This window comes from Lepisosteus oculatus, chromosome 4, assembly GCF_040954835.1.
Source record: "Lepisosteus oculatus isolate fLepOcu1 chromosome 4, fLepOcu1.hap2, whole genome shotgun sequence".
Taxonomy (NCBI): Eukaryota; Metazoa; Chordata; class Actinopteri; order Semionotiformes; family Lepisosteidae; genus Lepisosteus; species Lepisosteus oculatus.
The window spans coordinates 4,173,542-4,199,235 of NC_090699.1; the positions used below are offsets into that span (position 1 = coordinate 4,173,542).

The 25,694-nt window shown below is 42.8% G+C and overlaps 2 protein-coding genes across 9 annotated transcripts in view; one reads left to right on the forward strand and one right to left on the reverse strand.

Moving 5' to 3' along the window:
* LOC107076270 (butyrophilin subfamily 2 member A2-like) overlaps positions 1-25,694 on the forward strand; it is a 323,939-nt gene that overhangs the window by 199,164 nt on the left and 99,081 nt on the right. For 2 of the 7 annotated variants that reach the window (XM_069187868.1, XM_069187872.1), the window contains 9 exons: positions 5,565-5,639; positions 10,215-10,553; positions 12,158-12,424; positions 14,469-14,576; positions 16,088-16,105; positions 16,426-16,452; positions 17,834-17,866; positions 17,973-17,999; positions 18,828-18,854. In XM_069187868.1, the coding sequence (XP_069043969.1) occupies positions 5,565-5,639; positions 10,215-10,553; positions 12,158-12,424; positions 14,469-14,576; positions 16,088-16,105; positions 16,426-16,452; positions 17,834-17,866; positions 17,973-17,999; positions 18,828-18,854 (921 nt within the window). Of the gene's footprint in view, positions 1-3,861; positions 3,998-4,292; positions 4,409-5,564; positions 5,640-10,214; positions 10,554-12,157; positions 12,425-14,468; positions 14,577-16,087; positions 16,106-16,425; positions 16,453-17,833; positions 17,867-17,972; positions 18,000-18,827; positions 18,855-19,527; positions 19,555-21,689; positions 22,522-25,694 lie in introns of those variants that run through there. The other 5 variants (XM_069187869.1, XM_069187873.1, XM_069187874.1 and 2 more) reach the window with 5 other exon arrangements.
* Positions 1-25,694, reverse strand: part of LOC102682209 (uncharacterized) — a 131,390-nt gene that overhangs the window by 33,632 nt on the left and 72,064 nt on the right. The gene's annotated exons all lie outside the window — the stretch shown is intronic.

Consider the following 25,694-nt stretch of genomic DNA (forward strand, 5'->3'; position numbering starts at 1 on the left):
GCTTTTCTGGACACTCCACTCAAAGCGCTTTACAGGTAATGGGGATCCCCTCCACCACCACCAGTGTGTCCCCCCCACCTAGATGATGCAACGGCAGCCATAGTGCGCCAGAACGCTCATCATACATCAGCTATCAGTGGGGAGGAGAGGAGAGTGATGTAGCCAGTTCAGAGATGGGGATTATTAGGAGGCCATGTTTGGTAAAGACCAGGGGGCAATTTGACCAGGACACCGGGGTTACACCCCTACTCTTTTCGAGAAACGCCCTGGGATTTTTAATGACCACAGAGAGTCAGGACCTCAGTTTTACGTCTCATCCAAAGGACAGCACAGTGTCCCTGTCACTATACTGGGGCATAAGGACCACACAGACCACAGGGTGAGCGCCCCCTGCTGGCCCCACTAACACCTCTTCCAGCAGCAGCCTTAGTTTTTCCCAGGAGGTCTCCCATCCAGGTACTGACCAGGCTCACACCTGCTGAGGTCCAGTGGGTTACCAGTTGTGAGTTACAGGGTGATATGACTGCTGGCTATATAGCCATCTGCAACCTATTGCATCTAGATTTCTCAGTAGTTACTTACAATAGTTGTGACAATGTGCTCTTTTCCTCTTTGTGACTGTGTAGTGTACAGCAGTAACACAGTCAGAGTGTCCCTCAGTCCTCAAAGGACAGATGTGTTCTTGCACACAGTGTGAGCCAGGTAGAGAGGACATACTGCAGACAGAAAACAAGATGTACAGGCTTTTTGTACCTCTGGAGGATCTTATATTATAGTTGTGTTAAGACTCAGTGTGTTATGAACTAGTGTCCTGTCAAGAGTGTATCCTATCTTGTGCTCATTGCATGCTGGTGTAGTATCCTCTCACAAGGCACCGGTAATGTAGGGGTTTGGGCATTTACTGGGACAATTATTAATTGTGGCAGTAAGTCACAAAATGATTCTTTTGATGGCATTAGAATCCAGCCTTGCAAGATAACTCGAACAACACACACACATGGGTACTAATACATTTATTAATACATAGAATGTGCATATAAACTTAACAGATCTTACAGTGAGGGTTAGCAGAATACAACAGGTATATATTCAATCACGGAGAGTTACATATACCAAGGGGGACGTTCAGTATATCATTCATTTAGACCGTTTCGTAAATGAACTTGGTTACAACTTCTACACTAGATACTCAAAGCAAGTACATCACTCATAGGAATTAAATTGATATCAACTGGTTGGGATAACGATTGAATTCTCGAGCTGTAATGCATTGAAGTTGAATACTCATCCAAACTCTGGGGATTCAGATCTCCTGCAGGCACAAAGAACAGTGGCAGGCTTGTGGCTGTCCAATCGGCGCTCTCTGGCTCGGTGCCAAGCAGTGCTCGGTGTGGCTTGCGACGTGCTCACTGAAGACTTGCTAGTTAGTGCTGGCGGAACTAGCAGAGTTTGTGCACAGGAGAAGAGTGACTGTGGGTCCCAGCAGGTCAGGAAGAGGACCGGTTCGTTCCTGATGAAGCGCTAGTTCTGAATAGTGATTCAGCTGTCCACAGTTCCGACCTGTTCACGAGGCCTGCTGCTGGTGCTAACCTCGGGTGGATCCTCTGGTTACTCTCTGGCAACCTCCACTCTCGACTCTTAGAACAAAGGAAAGTCCTGCACTCGGACACACTGGCCATTACGTGGTGGTCCGGGCTGAGTCTCAGGATGTTTTGGAGGTGCTCTGAGGCTGAATGTCCTGCGCTTGGGAACTGTGTTCCCTTGGGAACTGTTCTGCCCTTCCCAACTGTCCTGCCCTGCGGGCCGTCCTGCCCTTTGGAACCGTTTTACGAACTGTTCTGTGCTCTGTGTTGCCTGTTTTTACCTGGAGGCACTGCAGGTTGTTCATTGGTTAAAAGCTTCCTGGGCATCAGAGACCCACGTGTGGTTAACCTGCCCTACCGGTTCCTGATTGGCTGATGATGAGTAACCATGCACTCTGACCTTAGGGTCGTAAACCAACTTTAAATAACACTTTCCCTTGAAATCTCAGACTTTTAGGCGCCTCAAATGAGCATTTATTAAGGTGGTTGATGGGTACCAGCTTTGGGAGATGCTCCTTATCAGGACACTCTATCAGCTAGAAAAACCTTAATTGAACCAAATGGAATGGTCTCTCTTTATCACGCACCACTGAGATGAAGGAGAGAGGGACTGGCAAGGGAGCAGAAACCTTAATTCCTGTACTTTAATAAACCTCGCCGCTACAAGTACATTTAAGTCATTAGTGGACTGGAACATATTTTCCTCCAGTATTTGCCTGTACTTTGCTCTGTCCATTATACCTGCAATCCTAACAAGCTCTACAGTCTCTGCTGAGGAGGAGCATCCCCACAGCATGATGCTGTCCCCACCCTGCTTGTCTGCAGAGACAGTGCTGACAGGAGATCTGCTGTGCTGGGTCTGTGTCACACGTACTGTAACACTCAGCATTTATCCAAGAAAGTTGCAATTGGGTCTAATCTAACAACACCTTTTGCCATTTTTTTTTCCCAGAATCACTGAGGTGCTTCATGAAAGCTCCATGCAGGATTTTAGACATGTCTTTTTTTAAATCCATTCAAGCCCCACTGTGGAGTGCCTGGGATACTGTTGAGCCACAGACAACATCCTCCAATCTCAGCCACTGTCCTCTAACTTCTCCAGTGTCTGTTGTCCTCACGGTGTGCTCCTTGTCTGTGAGCTCAGTGTGGAGCGACAATCTGATCCAGGCAGTGTCTGGTTCTCTTCTGATCTGATTGATCCAAATCACTGCAAAGAGATGCTTAGAGTTTGAAACAGTTTTATATTCCTTTCCAAATCTTGGAAATGATCAGGTGCAAGGGGGGAACGCAGGCGTCCAGGGAACAGTCCAATGTAGGAAATCCAGGTGCAGTTCCAAAATCCAAAACCAGGGAATCCATCCAAGACAAGACGATTAAAAGCAGGAACAGGGACATGGAACAAGGAGATTAAAAATGGAGTGACGAGGCCAGGCGCACTGAGCCCCGAACTCAGCTGGTCTGGACGGCGTCAGGAAGCCTGTGCCCTCAAGCCGCGGACGTAGGGTGACTTGATGGTAGGAGGGCCTTTGGGCGTCAGTCCTCCAATCCAGAGCCCTGAGCTTCTGGAGCACCAGGTTTAAAAAAAGAAACAAGACGGGCAGGGGAATGTGATAATGAACTCAACACAAAAGGGCCAGAGCGCCCTCTAGAGGAGGGATGACGATGGTGACAGGTACACTCTACCTCACCCAGCGGTGCTCCACTCCTCCAGGTGCTGACGCCTCCAGTCAGCCCTGGTGCAGCTGGTTGTTCCTTCATCACCATTGAACCTGGCAAAGGGACCAGCACCTGTGAGCCCCTTCTGTTCTCAAGCACCCCTCACTTGCAGAGCCCACAGGCCTGTAAACCTGCCTCATCATCACTAGAGACAAGATCTCTACTGGAGCCTCTACTGGAGCTCTCACATACTCTCCTTCCAGACTGGACTCTGGACAAATCCCTTTTCTCCCAGGAGGAGTCAGGAGGAGGCTAATTCTACACACATCTTATCCTGACAGCTCCTTTCCCTCACTCAGGATCTCACTGCCTCACAGGCAGGTAATCTGGAGCTGAACTTCTCCTTTAAGAGAGAGAAGAGCCACATCTTGCAGACTGTGGACAAGAGGAGCTGGGCTCCAGCTTGATATACTTGTTTCACAGAAAAGTCCCAGAGCTCCTGCGTTCTTGAACACTGATCTGTGCTCGAGCTGCATTATCACAACAACACAGCCTGAAGCCACTGCCCAATTTCCCAGAATCCTCCTGCCGCTCTGTAAGTGAAAGTGAAAATAGTCCTTTACTGCGATAAAGAGGGTGTCAGAAGTAAAGTGAGAAGGTCGCTTTTCAAATCTAATCAGAAAAAGGCCTCAGAAAATCACTTCTTTCTGAACAATAGAAAGTGGAGCGCAGACTGGTAAGATCAGAGTATCCAGCCTGTAAGTATCCTGTCATTCTCACATCAGTTAACAGCACAGTGTACTGTAGGGTTAGGCCTGTCCTGTAGCAGTCAGATAGTACAGATATTCACACGGCAGATTAAGTATTAATGTGTATCTGAAGGTGTATAATATCACAGTTTTCACTGTATTTTCTCTGTAATTATTAATGTGAATCTGAAGGTGCATGATATCACTGTTTTCACTGGATTTTCACTGTATTGGATCTAACAGGCAAACAGTAAATTTCATGGCTCCTGCTGAAGGTTTTTCTTTCACTTTGTGTTTCCTGTAGTTGAATGGCGTTTCTCTCTCTCAGAACCACATCTCTCAACACTGCAAAGACAAAAAACTTCGCTCTGAATCTGGACTGTAATTAATACTGTAAACATCCTGTTAGTATAAAAACAGGTGAGTGTAAATCTGCTTTGTTATTGTCTAGCTGTATAAGAAGACGAGAAACGTTTTATATATATATATTTCTGAACCTTGTAGGTTTAATTCAGTATAATGTGTTTAGTACTGCAGAGATCAATGACAATATATGTATAGAAAAAGGTGAGTGTGAATCTGGTATGTTATTGTCCATCTGTAAAGGGAGACAGGAAACCTGCTCTATTTCCACACATTGTATTGTCAAATAAAGTGCTGTTCCTTTCTTTATAGTGCATGGGTAGAGTCAGAGTAGTAGCTGCTGTGTGCTGGAGTGACAGTGAGATCAGTCAGGTACAGCAGTGTGTGAGTGAACAGTCAGGTCAGGACTGAAGCTGCTGTGTGCTGGAGTGACAGTGAGATCAGTCAGGTACAGCAGTGTGTGAGTGAACAGTCAGGTCAGGACTGAAGCTGCTGTGTGCTGGAGTGACAGTGAGATCAGTCAGGTACAGCAGTGTGTGAATGAACAGTCAGGTCAGGACTGAAGCTGCTGTGTGCTGGAGTGACAGTGAGATCAGTCAGGTACAGCAGTGTGTGAGTGAACAGTCAGGTCAGGACTGAAGCAGAGACTCCTCACTGTTGTACTACAGCTTGATCATTCAGTATGTGTGTCTAGTTCAGTGAATGCTTACTATTCGAACTGTTACAATTGCAATTTAATTATAAGGGCTGCCAGTTAGAATATGCCTATATCTAAGATATGAAATCTGCCCAGAGTGTTTATTTTAGAGATAAATATTGTCCTATCAGAGTTAATTTTTAAATGTAAACCAAGATCAGGTGTTTTTTGTTTAATTATTTGAAATTCTAAATTTGAAATATCTGACTTTTTTCTCTTTCCTACTGTAGATGATATCTGACTGAAGTTTTTTTTTTCTGTAATTGATTAGTCCCATCCCAGTGTCTGTATTTCTGAGATGAAGTGTGACCAAACATTAATTGTTGTTATAAGATTAATACTTACAAGTCAGAGAAAATTCCTGAATTCGGACTAATCTGAATTCTGAATTCTGAGACGAATTCTGATTAATTAGGTTGTTTCTGTATATCATAGATTAAGACTGCGCACTCAGAGTCTTTCATTATTCCAGGTACAGTATGCTGTCTGACTAATCTCAGTGTTTCTGTATTGCAGGTATGAAGTCTGACAGTTCAGAGTGGCTCTCTGTGACTCTGTTGCTTCTCCTCCAGTCCTCTGCTTCAGTATCAGGTACAGTGAAGAGAGACTCTCTCATTTCATTAGCCATGATTTTATATTACTGTAACAGAGGCTGTTTTCTGTGCCCTGGTCAAGCAGACAATATGAAGACAGGTCTTTATTTGTCTTACAATTGTTAGAATCACCCAGGATGAGACAGGGGAGTCTGGAGCTGTTTTTTGAAAATGCCTTTTCTCACTTCTTAGACAATTTCACTAACCATGTCTCAGTGAGGCTCCTGTGTGCCCAGTGGAATTCCTCATGGGCATGGAGCTGGTCAAGGGTGTTCCTTAGGGATCAGACATGTCTTCCCCTTTAACCCCTTCAGTCTCTGCCACACTCCTCCCCTTTTTCCTCATGTCCTTCTTGTTTCCTTCTTTAGTCCAGGATTGTCTGCAAGTTTAGCTCCAGTTGTTCATGTGATCATTGAGCCACAATACTCTCCCTTGTGCCTCAAATATCCACACTGTCCCCTTCAAGCTCTCAGCTCACTCAGATGACAGTTCACAGGTAACAATAATTTCTTACACTTATATAATGCTTTTCTGGACAATCCACTCAAAGTGCTTTACAGGTAATCGGGATCCCCTCCACCCCCACCAGTGTGCTGCCCCACCTGGATGATGCGCCAGCTCTCAGTGGGGAGGAGAGCAGAGGGATGAAGACAGTTCAGAGATGGGGATTATTAGGAGGCCAAGGGCCAAGGGGAAATTTGGCAAGGACGCCGGGGTTACACCCCTACTCTTTTCAAGAGATTTCCTGGGATTTTTAATGACCACAGAGAGTCAGAATCTCAGTTTTATGTCTCATCCGAAGGACAGCGCTTGATTTACAGTCTAGTGTCCCCATCACTATACTGGGGCATTAGGACCCACATGGACCACAGGGTGAGCGCCCCCTGCTGGCCCCACTAACACCTCTTCCAGCACCAACCTTAGTTTTTCCCAGGAGGTCTCCCATCCAGGTACTGACCAGGCTCACACCTGCTGAGCTTCAGTGGGCTGCCAGCTGTGAGTTGCAGGGTGATATGAGTGCTGGCATTGTGAGATAAGCCTCACAAGAACCAACAGCATAAACAGTCTTTATGACTTTTAAGGAGTCACAGGGAGAACAAACCTATTCAGTCTCCTAAGTGCTGCAGAGATGCAGTGAGACCGAAACACACACGTACCCCAAACACAGATGGTATGATTTACACATCACTGTTCAATAAGCACAGAGTGTCTGCCTGAATAACCAATTCTGTTCAGTGTTACCAGAGTCATTCAGTTTTTAACCCCACATGATGGTAAAACATGTAGGAAACCTGTTATCATGAGAGTAAAACCACAGTTTATTTTCTGGATTATTTCTTTCCTAAGAGACAGGCCTCAATGTATCAGATTCAACCAGCAGGGCAGCACAATGACATTGATCTCCACTGGCTCTGCTCAAGACTCAGCCATTCCTCCTGCTCTTCTCACATTGTAGACAGGTGACTGGAGGAGTCCAGGACAGAGTCTGGTGACACAGTGATTGTGGACACGTCTATGTCAGAGGCTAAACTCCAGTCTACAGATGATAGCTTAGGCCTGTCTGTCTCATCAATAACAGTACAAGAGCACTCACAGCCCTAAAGCCATAATCATCAATAACAGTACAAGAACACTAACAGCCCTAAAGCCATAATCATCAATAACAGTACAAGAACACTCACTGCAAACCATTTACAGTATACTGTAGATGTTTTATAGAATCGGTCCTTACATTCAGCATTCTGGTTTGGGTCTCTTAGCATTTCCAACCAGAGCAGGTTGTGTCTCTCAGTTGTGTCTCTCAGTTGTGTCTCTCAGTAGTAGAATAGTGAGCTCTAGACAGCATACTCTTAAAGATCTGTATTATTATATAACACACAGCATCTTGTAGGATTTCATATTGTGTTTTATTGTGGTTTTTGTACTTGTGAGCGTGTATTTCAGGCCAGTGTATAAATTCTGCAATTATATTTCCTGGGTCCTCCTCACCCCCTCTGGGGTAATTGTCCCACCTGGACCAGGACATGTCCCTGCCTGTGAAGACTAAGCCAGTCTGTCCAGCTTCATAGCTGTGTCCATTAGTCCGCTGAAGTCTAAGGGTTTCCCTGTGTCCCTTCTTCACCATGAAAAAGGAGATGTTTAGATTTATGGACATCTCTCATCACCTCCTTCCCCTTATTCACCAGCATCCTTATAATATATTTACATGTTTTATCAGCCTATTGGTTAATGTCAAAAATATATATATAACACATTAGACTGTTCACTCTTTTTCTTTTATATTGTGTAATTTATTTTCAAGATACATGTATGATGAATTTTTTTTTAATGTATGTTTGAAGGATGTGTTTTTAATGCACCCAGCAACACAAAGGTCCTTCTAACCCTCCTCTCAAATGAAGAAGAGATGCACAGACACAAAGCCTCTTTACTGCGAAGCTAAATAGTCAGACAATCCTCAGGTCAGGGAAGAACCCCCTGCTCCAGGAACAGGACAGAGGAGCCTTCCAGAAAAACACTTCAGAAGCACCAGGGCCATGGGGAAAGGCCCAGTTTCAAGAAAATCAGCAAACACCCTAAAATCACCCAAACTGTATGTACCATAAGTACCATGTTTTACCATTTTATTGATATAAAACAATATTGCATTAAAATGTAAGATAAATATAAATGTGTTCAAATTCAAGAAACAAAAAAAGAGTTATTTATAATATAATAAATGAAACCGGCAGAGATGTATTTGAGAAAAGCAATTCAAAAACTAAAATTTGAATTTAGAGAATAGATCATTTGAGTCTGAGGCACAGTTTCAGTTGTTTCTTGGAATAGCCAGCGATTTTTCTAGTGGCACAAGAGGTACAGCACATCCCACTGCAAAAAGAAAGTTTCACAATTCCTGAAGCCGAGATGTGCAAATCTTGAATGAATTATTCAACCAGGACCCTGGCAGACGAGACTCTAGAATATCTGTGTTTGTGGCTAATTTGTAGCCCAAGCAGGTGTTGATGGAGCTGGAAGTCAGGACCAGGAGAAGCCAGTACAGTACAGTACAGTATAGTATGTCAAGAAGGAGAAGAGTTAGTGAAGAGCTCCACTGAGCCAGGGAAACAGACTCTGATAAACCGCTCCTCCCTCTCTAGTCCAGGACAATGAACTCCAGAACAACACTAGATCAGTTCACACTGCACCTCACACTCAACAACACCTAAGGATTGATCTTTAAGCATCAGGTGATGCTCAAGCCCTTTAGTTGTTTCATTTTATTCATCATAAAGTCCTGAGCTGAATTCACGCAGAGCTACCTCACCTAAGTGGGTTTATTAAGCTTTGTGTTAATTACCATATTAACCTCATTGGGTTTTCAGAAGACACAGGCATTTAACAGTTGGTGATTATCACTACATCCACAACAACATGATATAGATAAGACTTTATTATTAATCCCAAAGGATTATAAGATAGATATCTATAAAATAGATAGATAAGACTTTATTAATCCCGTAGGGAAATTGATGTGTTACAGCAGTCCAGCCCAAGACAAGCAAAAACAGACATCAGAATAGTTATAAAACAAAAGACAACAAAATAAATAAAAATAAATAAATACAAAAAATAAATACATAGCTGTGTGCAAAAAGTGATGATCATAGTCACTGTAAAAACAATAAAATATGTGCAAAATGTGCATAGGTTTATACAGACTGATTGTCCAAAAAGTACAAGTAGAAGTGTTATTTTCATTAACAAAAGTTAGGAAGAAAATGCTCAGAAACAACCTGTTTTTCCCTTCAGTCAATGATGATGAGATGCTGGCTGGCTGTAACAGGTATAACCCCAGGGTTTGTCTGTGGATGTACAGTATGTGGACTGTGCGGTGCCTCAGGGCTACTGCTGTGTGATAGTTGGAAAGAATCAGGCCTTTTTCTCTCCTCTTCTGTTTTGTATCGGTCCCTTGTTTCCAGCTAGTCTTCTCCACACTTCACGCCATGAATCCTTATTGTGTGTGAATTGATTGGCACCTGGAAAACCAATGAGATGTATTTACTGTACTAATTAGAAAACTGGAGCACCCTGATTGGAAAAAAAAGCCTCAAAGACAGATGATGATGAACTTGCTTGTAGAATCCCATGCTTTCACTCTGAAGAAAAAGATCTGGAGTCTGACAGCACTTCAAATAATACGATCATTCTAGATCAATATTACCCGGTGTTCATCGTTCTAGATCATTATGACCTGGTGTTCCTCTTTCTAGATCAATATTACCTGGTGTTCATCATTCTAGATCAATATGAACTGGTGTTTGTCACTGTAACACCCCTTCACCATCCCCAGCTCAACTGTCAGTGCTGCAGCCTCTTGGTTCATTGTATGTGGCCTTAGACTTTCTGCCATGTGGCCTGATGGTTGTCCCTCAATCTAAGTGGGTTAAAACAAAACATCACTAAATCCTCACCAGTGACATTACTGGGGTCAGTGTGGGGCTGCACCTGAGACAGTGCTGTACCAGCTCACACTGTGAGCAGCTGTGTAGAGGGGGAGGCTCATGCAGACTGTGTGCTCTTTCTCTTTCAGAGGTGTTTCAGGTTGTTGGTCCAGCTGCTCCTGTAGTTGTGTCCCCTGGTGAAGACGCTGTCCTGCCCTGTTACCTCTCACCCAGCACCAACGCAGAGGACCTGGAGATCAGGTGGATTAGAAGAGCCTCTGTGTGTTGGTACCAGAACCGCAGGTATAACTCTGACAGACAGGACCCAGCCTACAAGGGAAGGGTGGAGCTTTTCTCCAATGAGCTCTCCAGAGGCAACGTGTCTTTAACACTGAGGAACATCACTCGCTCTGATCATGGAAAGTACAGATGCATGGTGCTATTTGACCAGAGTTATGAGGACACAGTCATTGACCTGTTTGTTAGAGGTGAGTGTCTGAGATTTTACAGAACTGTTTCACTGCATGATAACAATTCTGTAATACATTTGTATGGTGATATTCATTAGATCATACGGGTTTCAATAGTCATACCGACTTCTTTACATTGGGTGGAGGATAGTATTTAAATTATAATAATAGCGCCAGCAGCTATATCACCCTGCAGCTCTCAATTGCTTACCCACTGAAGCTCAGCAGATGTGAGCCTTGTCAGGACCTGGATCGGAGACTGCTGGGAAGCTATGGTTGCTACTGGAAGTGTTGATGGGACCAGCAGGGGGCGCTCACCCTGTGGCCTGTGTGTGTCCTAATGCCCTGGTATAGTGGCGGCGACACTATACTGTGGTGGGCACCACCTTTCAGCTGACCGGAGGTCCTGACTCTCAGTCTAACCGGGCATTTCTCGAGAAGAGTAGAGAATTATCCCAGTGTCCGAATTTCCCCCCTCACCCTTTACCGTGGCCTCCAAATTGTCCCCATGCATGATTGGCTTGCACTTGCGCTGCGATGGACTGGAGCTCCATTGCTTGCCGGGTAGGTTCTGGCTTCACCATGACCCTCAGTAGGAAGTGAAAATGGATGGATGTAAGAATAATACTTTTCTTCAAACTCTGATTTACTTTCAGTAGAAACTCACTGACTGTGATCCTCGGCAGTGATAGGCTACATCACCTCTCTGTCTCTGATCTCCACCAGTGATTGGCTACATCACCTCACTGACTCTGATCTCCAGCAGTGATTGACTACATCACCTCACTGACTCTCATCTCCAGCAGTGATTGACTGCATCACCTCACTGACTCTGATCCCCAGCAGTGATTGGCTACATCACCTCACTGACTCTGATCTCCAGCAGTGATTGGCTACATCACCTCACTGACTGATTCCCAGCATTGATTGGCTACATCACCAAACTGACTCTGATCCCCAGCAGTGATTGACTACATCACCTCACTGACTCTGATCTCCAGCAGTGATTGGCTACATCACCTCACTGACTCTGATCTCCAGCAGTGATTGACTACATCACCTCACTGACTCTGATCCCCAGCAGTGATTGGCTACATCACCTCACTGACTCTGATCCCCAGCAGTGATTGGCTACATCACCTCACTGACTCTGATCCCCAGCAGTGATTGACTACATCACCTCACTGACTCTGATCCCCAGCAGTGATTGACTACATCATCTGTGTCATTCATCAAGTTCAGTAGGGGCAGCAGCACACAGGGATGGAGGTTTAACACAGCACCATGAGCTGAAAGTCAATTAGTGATGAATAGTTGTCATTCAACCACAAATCACATTGACCAACATCTCAGACCTTAGTGATGTTTGAAAATGAGACTTTCTAAAAACAATTGTGGAAGATTTAAAAGAAAAAAACAGAATCATCTGTTGTATTTTGTTCACTCTGAAAAAACACAACACTGAAATGCCATGTATTTCCAAAAAGAATAAAACTGCCCTGGACTTGTTGAGCCACTGAAATCATGAACACCTTATTCCTGTTTCCAGCATTTAGGAAAAAAAACCCAGAAGAATTCTGTTTTAAGTGTTAAATATGTGACAGTCTTTTAAATCTTGGCAGCTGTGTCAGTGTCTCTCCACTCCCCTGGAGGAGATCAGGCCCAGCTGCTGTGCAGATCAGAGGGCTGGTTCCCTCAACCTGCAGTGATCTGGACAGACAGGGATGGAAACGAGGTGACATCACAGCCCCCCACAGTGGACACGGACAGTCAGGGGCTCCTCAGTGTCAGCAGCTACATCCCAGTCAAACAGGAGTCCAACATCTTCTCCTGCCTGGTGAGAAGCACACAGCCCAAGGCAGACTGGGAATCTCAGCTCTACATACCCAGTGAGTACAGAGTTGAGTTCGCATTCAGATAGTAGACTAAATAGTGGACTCTTTTATATATGAAAATGTTTTTGAACATGTCTAGAACAATCTTCTCAGCCATATAATTGAAGAAGATATCTTGAATTGTTTGAATAAACATATGCCTCAATCAATTAGATGATTGAAATCAAGCAATTTGGAATGAATTCCACTCATAATATGGTGTCATGGTGCTGTTGTCATTAAGCCTAAATGATGGGATTTAATGTTATAAAAACATTAAGAAGAATATATCAATTCCAGGTGGGTAGCTGCGTCAGCATGCGTATGCTGCAAAGGAACAAGTATTATTTTGTTTCAGATACAATTTCAATATTCTCTGTTATTTGTTTTCTGTGGTAACACCTACTGATGATTATCTTTCTTGTATAACTCTTTTCATATAATTGTTGACATAGAATCTAAAAGATCAGACTTCAACTGGCAGTCCATTCAGAGAGATCCCCTCTCTCCAGTATACAGATTTGTCTTGTGTATACCAGCCATATAGAAAGAAAACAATATATACAGTAGGTTTGAAATTAGTTTATGCAAAAACAAATCTCTACAGAAAAGAAAATAAACTCCAGAATTCTCCTTCACATTTCTTTGACAGTCGTGATTTAATTCCTGCTACATTTACCATTTTGCCCATAATTTTCTCTCTTTAAACAAGTTAACTGTTACTTTCCCTTTATTATTGTGTGTCAGTAAGAGTGTTATCAACATAAATACCCACGAGACAGGTGCACTGATTCTCTGTCTTGCCCGGTGATACAGTCAAATGCAGATAACATGTGTACAGTGGTGCTCAGGCATAGTCTATCAGCTTGAAGATGTTTTAAAACACACAGTACACCACAGACTAGATTTCAACAAGACAGCTTTTCTACTGAATTGAACTGTCTTCATTAAGGCAAACCCATGAAGTCTAGTGGGAGACCATTCTCAGTCATGTGAAGAGCACTGTGACTATTTAATTTCTCCAGCTGTCATGACTGGATCTTTGTCTCTCAACAGCAGAGCTCTGTGCTTCAGTCTGGCTCCATTGTGACATCATCACGTCAACTGGAGTGATTCAGCATCTGGGCTCAACCAGTCTCCCTGACTGAGACACTTCAACTGGCGCCAGTCTTATGGCTCCCTGTCTAGAGAGCGATTTCTGCTCCATACTGTAGTCTTTTGTGCTGGTTGCTCACTTGACTCACACAGATTTCTCTGCTGAGTTTGTGGTCTGAAGTGTCTGATTTTTATCCTTCAAATCTGTCTTCAAGCAGATGTAGTCAAACACAGAGTTGGTCACACGTGACTGTTTAATGACCTTTGACCAGTCTGATGGTGGTCACTGATAAGGAAGACCTGATAGCTGTCTGTGTGGGTTGAACACCTCTGTAATATGAATGTCATTTTATAAGAGGGACACATTTTATATGTGAAGTCCAACAAACTCCTTCATATATTATACTGTTCTGTTTTGAAAAAAAAAAAACAGTTCATTTAAAAAAATGTATATGCATTAGTTGTAATTCATCAGATTGTGATGTTGTTTGATGCTGTTTGTAGGCTGTAAATTTTTTTACAAGACATAATGACACAAGCTTCCTGGTTGACATGTGTACAGAGACTTGAGACCTGACACACATGGACCCTAACAGAATTATACTACCCACTGCAGAGTGACACCACAACCATACAAATAAAGAGAGTCATACCAGCATGACAGTACGAATAGAGGAGCAGTGGAGTATCACTCACACCCATACAAAATGTACAATACTACTCTGGGCAGTAGAAACATAAAAATGAGTGATTCTAAAACAATATTTCCCAGAAGAGTATGATATTGCATGGGGTCTATTCAGGGTTGAATCAGTGTACAGCTAAACATTAATTCTACATGTGTACATTATATTATAAATTGAACAAAAATCTTCCTTCACACTGACAGTAACAAACCCTAATAGTAAACCCTAATAATTGTTTGTCAGTGCCTGTGGGATAATATTCCTGTCCTGTTTTCCAGGAGACTATTTCCCTGCTCCCTCTGGATGGATGGTGGCTCTCTTCTTAACAGCAGCTGTTACTGTAGCAGCATCAGTACTTCTGGTGATCCAGTGGAGAAGAATGGACAGTATGTGCTCATTATAAATAGACATGTGTGTCTGAATGTCTGTGTCAGGAAAGATTTAAAATTCCTCTGTGTATGAGCAGCTCAGGAGATTCCGCTTGATAAAAACTGATAATTTATAATACAGCCAGTGGGAACTAAAAAATGAAAACTTTTAGCTCAAGAGCCAGAGCATTTTCTAGTCCTGATAGAGAACTACCCTCCAGGGGAGCTACAGATGCAGCCATCTATAATACAAACATCTATAATACACATCAAACCCTGAGTGAATGGTAAGGTCACTGCATTATACCAGTGAGTCACAATCAGCCCTTCGCTGGTCAAAACAGAACAATAGGTGGAACTTGTGAAAAAAGCTTCATTTAATCTGTTCCTTCTCCTTAGTTCTTGAAACTACAATATGTTGTAGCGATTCTCTGTAGTTTCCCTCTGCACAGGAGGACGAGAGACGCAGGAGACTGGGAGTGCAGTGAACTGGCCTCTTGTCCTTGTTAGGGACACAGGCGTGCTGGTCACTCAGATAGGGCAGGAAGGAAGAAGGTAAAGAGGGAGAGAGTGATGGCCAGAGAGACAGAGAGAGGAAACTGGACTCTGTTTATAGAGAGAGGAGAGGGCAAGCTGGACGATGAAGGTCAGGTGCTCAGGCTCCAGGATTGTTACAATTGCTATAAATTACAGTACAATATGTTCTTAAACCCTCTGTGTATAGTATATTTTTAACTTTTTATACACAATTTCAAATGATTCTGTGTACCCTATGAAAAAAAATATTTCTGTTAGTGTCACACAATATTGTGAAATACTGTACAGTAGTTTGTGCAGGGTTGTATGTAATCATTGTATTTCATGAGATTGTTTATCACTACTGCACAGTATGATTAATGCAGAAAGGCACTAACAGGTAAATAAATATTTAAATTTTAATATTAGAATAAGATTTGACAACCACACACAGCTGCAGTAGTTTAAGGATTCACTTACAGAACAGTGCAGTCCTCTGATTCCAGAGTATCTATCTTTGTCACCATAGTCAAGCCCATTCAAAGACCCCCAACCCTTCCTGTCTATTTCACCCCTGATGGCAGTGACTGTCCCTCAGTCTGGAACAGTGTATTCATGAGCTCTGTGTTCATTGGTCAAACATGATCATGTGACAGGAGGAGGTGTGGACCCTTAAAGGGGAAATTACAGATGAATGGTAGAGAGTGTCGGACCCGCTAATCTATCACAGAAATCACAGATGACCTGGAGAGAGTGACAGACTTTCCAATCTATCAGAGAGAATTGAAGTAAGAGGGGTCAGTTCTGTAGAAGTTCACAGCAGAAAGGGTTGAATAAGATCTGTGGATCAATTACTGTTAAATGTATGGCTAGATGGGCAGAACGACCTGCAAGGATTCTGTCTCTTATGTTCTTTTGTTCAGTGAATATTTGTAAAACATCGCTAATGTATTTTTCCAGCTTCCGCAGCCCTGATGCTGTGTCACTGACTGTCCTGTCTGTGTTTCTTACAGGGGAGGAGAAACTCAATGGTGAGTAAATCAGTCAGACTCTCTGTGCTGTGTCCTGTAGTGATTTCAGCAGGAGCTCCTCTGTAAATGATCCTGCATCAGTTTTCTAACTGAATTGTATGTTATTATGATACAAGGTCCATGTAGAACAACTTGTATATTAACACTTTTCTTATAATTGACAGTTTATTTATGGAAAGAGCTATTAACTTCTATTAACTATTAACTTCCAATTAATAACTTCCAATTTGAAATTGAAAACCTAAACCAATTTGAGTGTCATCAGACACCAGAGCTCTGATGGTCTGAATCATGTCTGAATCATGTCTTATTATTTCCAGCCATTCCTGTCATCCTCGCAGAACTGGGTAAGTGATCTTCTGTGTCTGTGAGATCACAGATCCACCAATACAAACACTAATGAATCATAATTGAGTTCACTGAAATGTTCTGCAGTTTACTGTACTCTACTGTGATGAACTATATTGCACTGGAGTGTATCCTTCCTTTATTTTTCTTCAGTAACACACAGGTATTTGATCAGTTGTGAAGATTTACAAAAGCAATAGAAGCTACAGAGAAAAAGAGAAATTCCTGTACAACAATGTCAATAAGGAGATTTTACTCAGTTTTGACTCCCTCTCAGTTTGATCCAAATGCACATTTTCAAAGTTAATATTTTAATGAAAACTTTAGTTTTAGACCACTTGCATGGGCGAAAAAAACTAACTGGCAGCACAAACAATAAAGTAAGAAATGCTGCTTGTATGAATATCAGTCATCTTTGCTCTAGTCTAATGTGTCAAAGACACATGTTCTCCACTCTTGTCTGAAAAGTCTCCCTTCAGACTGACAACAGGCCATCAGCCCCCTGTCCTGAGTGAACAGTCTGTATCTTGACACTGTGGGGGTCCTGCCTGTGTCCTGCTGTTACACACAGTGTCTGTAGAGCTGGAACAACACAGCTGGTTGTTACAGTACCAGCATCCTGCCACCAGAGGGCACCCAAGCCAATTGCATGAACCTCATCTGCTCTGGGGAGGTGTAGGTTAATCAGACCTCGTTAACCCATCACCAGGCCTCCCCTTCAGCCTTCCTGAACCCTGCTCTGTGTCCACAGTGCTCAGCAGTGGGTTAGACCTTGAGAGCTACATGGCTCTTTCATTGTGATATCTTCCCAAGACTCCCTCTAGGTTTCTGGATTTTTGGCTTGCTTTTTCCACCTTGGTTTCTGGATTTTGTCTGGATACTGGTCACTGTGGGTACAGGTCACTCAGTCAGTGATACTGGTCACTGTGGGTACAGGTCACTCAGTCAGTGATACTGGTCACTGTGGGTACAGGACACTTAGTCTGTGTGAGAGCAGCCCACACTTTCACTCATCTGACTGAACAAGGAACAGAATTCAGTATCAATGGATGGTTATTTAAATATGAAATATCCCTCAGTGCTGGAGACTGCAGACTGTGTTTATTTCTTATCTCTCTCAGTGGCTCAAGCACCAGACTCCAGGGTGTCCTGTGATGTGTCTGTGTGTCTTATTGCCTTGTGCTGCTCAGTCTTATTGAGTGAGACTCCAGTCTTACAGCCACTGCTGCTCACACTCACTGACACTCTGATCCACACTGCAGTGGAGACTGGGGATCCTGAAATGAACTGACTGCAGACTGTAGGATAAACTCTGCTATAATAACAGGTAAGAAACAATAAAGGTCTTTAATACAATAAAGATCTACTCTCTCTCTGCAGATGCTGTAAAGCAAGCTCCTATCCCAAAATCACGTATGTACGCTGTATGAAACTCTGCTGACTGACTGTACTGACTGTCCTGACATCTTACTACCAGTTTGTTTCTGTGATTAACAGTGTCTGTATCTCTGTGTTTCAGAATGGCAGTGGCTGTGCAGTTCTGCAGGTAGGTCTGTTTCCTGTTGAAGATACAGACACAGTACTGCTATTGAGCACTAATATTAATGAGCATTGATTCCTGGTGAGAAATGCACTGATAAAAGAGCAAGGAGAATGAGAATCAGTGTAAACTGAGATTCACTGCAGGTTCACATCATATTCCTGTGGAAAACCTCATCTCCTTCCACAGTGATCATGTTGTCATTCAGCCAGTGGAACCATGTCTGTGCTGGACTGACTGAGCTATAAAATCACCCAACATAAATAAAAACCTTTTTACTATGAAAAGCTCACAGTCTGTAGGAGACTACATGTCATGGGTACAAATCATGAGTCCTACACAGTGGAGCATTTTAATAAACAGAGATGATAAAATCCGTTATTATAATATGTACACAACTGATGGTAAGAACACTATTTCACTGCTGACCTCATGATCCTACATGAGAATAATATGTGTCCCCATTACTGTACTGGGGCTTGCAGGGTGAGCGCCCCCTACTGGCCCCACTAACACCTCTTCCAGCAGCAGCCTCAGCTCTCCCAGGAGTCTCCCATCCAGGTACTGGCCAGACTCACACTGCTGGGTCTCAGTGGGCTGCTGGTTGTGAGCTGTTTTCACACTGGTGCTCGATCTCCTTCAGAGATATTAGACATAAAGCCAGCGAACAGCACAGCCTGATTACCCACACGCTGTCACACTATAAACTATATCTTTACATGACCTTTGCCCTGTTCACCTGTCTGGGGTATAACCCCAGTATTGTCTGTGCTGGACACAGTGTCCCCCAGGACACTACAGCTCAGTACTGACCCTCTCCTTTCTTCTGTACAGGTGAAGGCAGCCCCATCCCTGACCTGCGTAAGTCCACTGTGTGTAAAGTCACAGCTCCTGCTGGGCTCCAGCTCTCTCCCTGTCAGTGTGTGTGGAGGACAGAGGGGTATTTAAACTGGGGGGCAGGAGCTCCCAAATGGGCAATTCTGTTGGATCAGGAAAGACCTGGGCAACACTAACAATGTATCATAAAAATAACACATCACAGAAGTCCATTCTTAATTACTTCTATATTTCTAATGAATTTTTTCAATTCTTAGAACATGAGCAATAAAGAGGAGGTTTCAGTGTTAATGAAGCTGAGCTCTTGATCTTTTATACTGATACAGTATGTCTGAAGTTCTCTTGTAATTTTAACGTTTAGTCTCTTGAAAGTTCAAGAGAGCATTACTGGTCTCCAGTGAATTTCATTACCTCTGACCCCCTGAATTCTGGTACTATGAGATTCATAATGAAAACTGTAGTGACATCGTTGTCTCAATGTGGAGCCCAGTGTGTGTCTGTGATTAACAGTGTCCGTATCACTCTGCTCGAGTGTGTCCCAGATTACAATGTCTGTATCACTCTGTTTCAGTGTGTGTCTGTGATTAACAGTGTCTGTATCTCTGTGGTCCAGTGTGTGACTGTGATTCACAGTGTCTGTGTCTCTGTGCTTCAGTGTGTGACTGTAATTAACAGTGTCTGCATCTCTGTGTTTCAGAATGGCAGTGGCTGTGCACTGCTGCAGGTAAGTCTGTCTCTTCTTGATGACAGAGGTGCTGTTTTGGGGTTATTGGGGTCTTGAATCCAGAAGGTCTCTTTAGTGTGAGATGGTCATTCATGGTATGTAAAAAGAAGGAGATGTACAGTATTTCAATCTCATGTTTCTGTAACATCCTACATGTGGGCTGTGAAGATCAATCAAAGTTTCATGGTGGGAATTTCTATCTCTGTCCTGTGTTTCAGTCTAATGTCCAGTATGAGTCTCTCCTGGAGGGACTGACAGTGTAGAAAACTCATTTTCCCTGAAGGCCACATGCTCTGGTCTCTGCTCACTCTTGAATGAGGGTCTACAGGCTGAATGTGGCAGAGCCAGTGACCCTGGATTTGGGAATAACTGTGGAATATCAGGAGGAATCAGGAGCAGAGCCAGTCTCATAATAACAAGCCATTCAAATCCTAAGGAGAAACACTGTTAAAGGATGGAATAAAAGGATGGTATAATGACAGTACTCTTCCCTGCAGTTTCACAGACTTACAGCCTCTTGTGAGAGGCAGCAGTGGGACTCTGGTACAGGGGCTCCTCTGGGGCCTGTAGGCCTCTCTCTTGTCTGAGAAATGGCTGCTTCTCTTCACATGTCAACCAGGCTGATGGGTCAGCAGGAAGAAACATTATAAAATCACCTTTTCTTCTTCTGTTTCCCTCTTTCCTCTGTCAGTGTTAATAGGATGTTCATACAAACACAGTGCAGGCAGGATGTGCTTCTATACAGAGTACGTTCAGACTGGGGGAATAATAAACATTATCAGGCAGATAAACTTTATTGCTAAACAGTTCATGTTGTTGCTTTTTGTGTTTAAAATTGTGATTCAGTCAGGATTTACTTGTTTCCAGTTTTCAGGAGCTGAACCTCTTTAACCCCCAGCCCCTCAAAGATTGTTTCCACCTGGAGTGTTTGTGTCCTGAACATCTTGCAGTATCTTGGACGGTGTAGAGAGTACAGGCCTGGCTCAGGGTTTGAGGTCAAGGAACCACCTGGACATCAAGTTTAAAACATCAGATTTCTCTCAGTTTTTTTATATATCTTACTCAGTACACACACTAGGAAAAAATATCCCCCCCCCCAAAAAAAAATCTACTACTTCATTATTAGTAGTTTTGAGCTACAGACAATGATTAAGAGACTATTTATACTGGACAGGCTCTTTTTTACAGCCTTTCTATTCTCCAGGAGTAAAAAAATAAGAACTGAGAAGAATCTCTTTGATCTTCACTAGATTGACCGGCAGAAAATAGATGGAGAGTATTTATTAAGTATGAGGAGAGTATTAAGTCAGTATTCATTAGTCATGCGAATAAAGCTTCTTGAATCGATTAAAACCCCCATTCGCTATAGCCATGTATAAGCCCCGCCCCCCGTCTCTCAGTGGACAGAGCTCACTGATTGACAGCTGGAGTCTCCTATCAGAGAGGCGGACAGTGAGCGAGAGCAGTCTGAAGTCAGTATGAGCGCCTGTTTCTCTCGTCTTTCTGGATGTGTTATTTCTGCTTTAAATTGAACACTGGATATTTCTTCGCATTTCAAAGTAAGTGTGAAGGCTTTCTTATATTTCAGTAAGGCTTTGCTTTCTCCATGATATATATATATTTTCTGTAACAAACGAGCAGTATTCAGTCTTTGAATTCAGCACTTTTTTATTCTGCGTCGTCAGGAAAATGGTCTCAGAGAAGATGAACGAGCTGCCGAACTGGGATTTGAAATAAACCGGTTTAACAGACAGGCTGTCCAGTTTCTTACAGTATACAGGTCGCTGTGGTGGGTTGTGAAGTGTTTGAAAGCGAGTGGTCGGGCTGTAGTTTCTCCTGCAGTCCGGTCGGTCCTGTGTTTATTAATAATGTCGTTTAAAAAAATAAAGTTTCATCGCTGTGAAAACAAGTGTTTAATGTTTGTATTTAGAGGATATTGGGACCACTCCCATGTGTAACACTAGTGAAACAGTGAAGAAGATGTCGTTTCTCTGGAAGGGAAGAGCAGTCATTAGTAATTGACTGGTGTTTCTCTCTCGGTGTGTTTGGGGACAAAGACATTTCACAGTCTGATGGACTTGAGTTGGACTGTGATCGGCAGGAGCCTGTTGTGATGTTTGTGTTTTATTCCCCAGCTGCTGTGACTCTGGACCCTGATACAGCTCACTGTCGGCTCAGCCTGTCTGAGGATGGGAAGAGAGTGAGACTGGGAGAGGAGGAACAGGATCTCTCTGACAATCCTCACAGATTTGATCAGTGGCCCTGTGTCGTGAGCAGGGAGGCCTTCACCTCAGGGAGACACTACTGGGAGGTGGAGGTGAATGACTGGTGGAGAATAGGAGTGACCAGAGAGTCTGCAGAGAGGAAAGGGGGGTTCAGCTTCTCTCCCCAGCAGGGTTACTGGTGTCTGGACTCTTACCGGTCTGGTTTCTCTGCTCTCACTGACCCTCGGACCCCTCTCTCCCGCAGTCTGCGGCCCAGGAAGCTGGGGGTGTGTGTGGATATTGAGGAGAGGAAGGTCTCCTTTTACACAGTGGAGTCCAGAGCTCATGTCTACACTTTCACTGACATGGTCTTCCCTCAGGGGGAGAAGATCTATCCTGTCTTCTGGACTGTGGATGAGTATAAAGACCTTGAGCTGCTGCCTGCTGTCAGTGTGGAGATTAAACCCGTCACTGACTCATGAACACAGGCTGACTCTCTCCCAGCTCTCTGTCCACTGCTCACACTGGGAGACGGCTTTACTGTGAGGTCAGAAATATAGTAGTAATTGTAGAAATGATGATGTTGTGTCGTGTTTAATTTACTATATTTAATTTAACACATTTAAACGGGGAAAAATAACATGTACGAGAGAGGTCGAGATAACTCGCTACCAGCCTGCTGTACTCCTGACTTGTAAATATCTCTGGAAACCCTGCTGTGTTTTGTTTCTAATTTTGAGAAAATAAACTTTTAAAAATGAAATCCCGTGTGAGTCTCTCTTGCGCGCGCCGGTGACTGTGAAGCTGCCAGAACGGGGAGGGACCCGCTGACGTCACCACAGCCAGGAGGAATAGGGACTGTGACGCAGACAGGAAGTGGATCAGGGGGGTTATGGGAGTTGTAGTTTGCAGGCAGTGCTGATTCTGTTTCCAGCTACAGCCAGTCTAATACCCGGCTCCCTTTAATACAGGGATACATGACTATATTCGGTATTTTATGTTCGTTTGGGGTTTATTTTTACTGTGGTGGTTTGTGAGAGACGTTTTATTTGATCTCTGATCGTTTTCTAGTCTTTTCTCTATTTTATTTCCTATAAAGTTTGGTAATGGGCCAGTGAAAGCTCTGCTTTCCTTCATATGAAAGCCAGAGGCAGTTTTTTTTCTTCAGAGACAGAAACCTGGGCTCCGTGTCAGTCTTGTCTTCCGTCCTGCCGTTTGGACATTTCATGTGGACGATTCTCTACTCACAGAGGTACTGTGTCGTGAGAGGTAGTTTTAACACACTCCCTTGTGCGCTGGTTAGTGTGGTAATTGTGAGACGCTCCCTAGAGCAAGCGGGTTAGAAGATGGCGACAGACCTGCTGTTCTAGTAAGAAGTGAAGTTAAACTCATTCCTGGTGTTGTGTTCAACTGTGTTTAATATATATAAACTAACCCAAAACACGAGAGACTGCAGCGGGAGATTACTGCACTGCTTCGGCAGTTTGTGTATTCAACATCATCATCTGGGGGATTATTTTTGAAACTTTGGCATGTACAGTATATAAATATATTTCATTTCGCTTATTTTAGTTCCTCTGTCCTGAAACAAAACGCGCTACAATGCGTTACTTGTTTGCCACTTTTGTTTTAATCCCAGCCGTGTCCAGACTCTCAGAACAAACTGAAAAGCTCCTAATTCTGCATCTCCGACCACATTTGAAATATTTCACTTTGTTCACTTCGTGACGCAGTGCTGTACCGCGGAAAACACTGTTGACAAAATGAATATCAAACTTCGAGCTGTTCAGTTATTCTCTTAGAAATACATTTTATTATACAAATAAATTCAACTGCTTGACTAAAAATGTCTCTATGACTACAATGTTGTAAAAGGTCTGTTCCATATCAGACAGGTCTCAACTAAAATACTTATTATAATTTAATTATAATAATTATAATTAAAATTTAGTCCGCTAGACTAAATTAAATGTTGGTGACTAGAAAGTGACTGACTAATAGATACTGACAGACTGTGTGTCCCACACTGACAGACTGAAGGAACTGAGTCTCTTTAGTCAGAAGGGAGTGTCCCACAGTTAATCTAGTGAATCTGTATCTCGTGAAGCAGTCTGTACAGAAAAGTCTCAGTTCAGTTATTGGTTCTATAGTGTTACATTTAGAGATGCGCAGTTAAAACATAGTTTTTCCGTTTTTAAAGTGCAAATGTTTTTGCAAAATGTATGATGTTTTTCTGTGTCTGTCAATGACATTTCTGTAGTTAGCAATCAGGACCTCCCACTGGTCATGTTAGTGGTCTGTCTTTGATGGTGTTGAGGTGCTGTATCCTCTGTGTTCAGGAAAGGAGAAGGAGGAGAACTCATAGACTCACAGGACACTTCCAGGAGAGAAACTGTGCAGGACGTTGCTCTGAGACTCCTGTCAAGATTCTGATCACCCAGTAAATAAACCTGTGAACTTTGGTTTTGCTAGTTTCTTGCCTAAATAATGCTTTTACATATTTTTTCCTACCATAATCACCCCCATTAATAAAGTTTTTTTTAAAACAACCCACAACCTGTGCAAGTAGTCTGTTGTTTTCAGGTAATTTAACACTGACTAAAACTAAAAGGAGCTTAGAAAACCTTTCTAAATCTCAAACACTTTAAGGCCTTGATGAAAGCTCAAGTTCCAAGGATTCTTCTCTTTTCAGCATGGAATAAACCTATTACTTGTTCCTTATAAGCTTTATAATGTTGGAACAAGCACATTAAAACCACAACCCACTGTAAATTAGCAAGTTAAAGACTTTGATGGACCAAATATTTCTGCATAATTAAAATATTTATGAAGAAGGTGGAAGGTTGTGTACTTTTGTCCAACTGAGAAAACTTGCTTTTCTAAAATATACTTACAGATGCAGCCATTCAAAGTGCGCAGCACAGACACGTACCGCGGGTAATTGGCTATGGCCTCGTGCATCGTGACGCAAAATACCGCGGTACATGATTGGTTGACCGACAGGGGCACTCGTGGTGCGTTGGTCGGTCGTAGAAAGATTTAAATGTCTTTACTGTGCCCGTTTAAGTATTGAATATTTATATGGAATTTTACCACTGAAGGGAAATCTTAGTAGCTGAGCATAAAAAGAATAGGAGCATACTGTAACGTGTGTGAAGGCCATAAACGATATTAATTTTGGAACATAAACATACAGTATATGGCTGGTCTCGGTACTTTAAAGAAAACATACACACCAGTATTCCATTTCTCCCTAAACATTTTAAGCATCAAAGTCTTTAACTAACGTGATACCGGAGTCAACAAGCAGACTTTTAGAATTTGATTAAAAGGGAATATAATATGGAATCACGTATCTAAAGAAATTAATAACGATATAATTATATTCATGTACCGCAACACAAGAATAGTACACGCTGTACATTGTCTGCTGATACTGTTTCTGTAGGGCTTTTTCAACACTCCTCATGTGACCTTGCCAGTGGCGCTGTGGGTTAGGTTCCTGACTCATTCATCACAGGTTGGGTGTTTGAATCCAGCTGGAGCCATGACTTTTTTTTTTAACAAACATTTCTTTGAATGGGTCAGAGATTAAATAAAACTTCACTCGCACCAAACAAATTACCACACACTGAACACTGAACATGTTAACCCAAATATGTCTCACAATACTTTTATGGTACATTACTTTGCTAAAATGTATTTAAAAATAAAAACGATTACAAACGCCAGCAGAGAGAGAGACACACACACAGTTCTTCGTTGTCAAAAAGTAATTGTTTTTTACTTTGTCAGCACCCAGACAAACGCAAACGCATTATTAATGAAATGCTTTTATTCATTCTTAATCGAACTCACAAGTTGTCACCTGTTGTTGAAGCTCTGTGAGACTAGACTCACACATGGCTAGACTTGACTATTTAACCGTGAGATTAT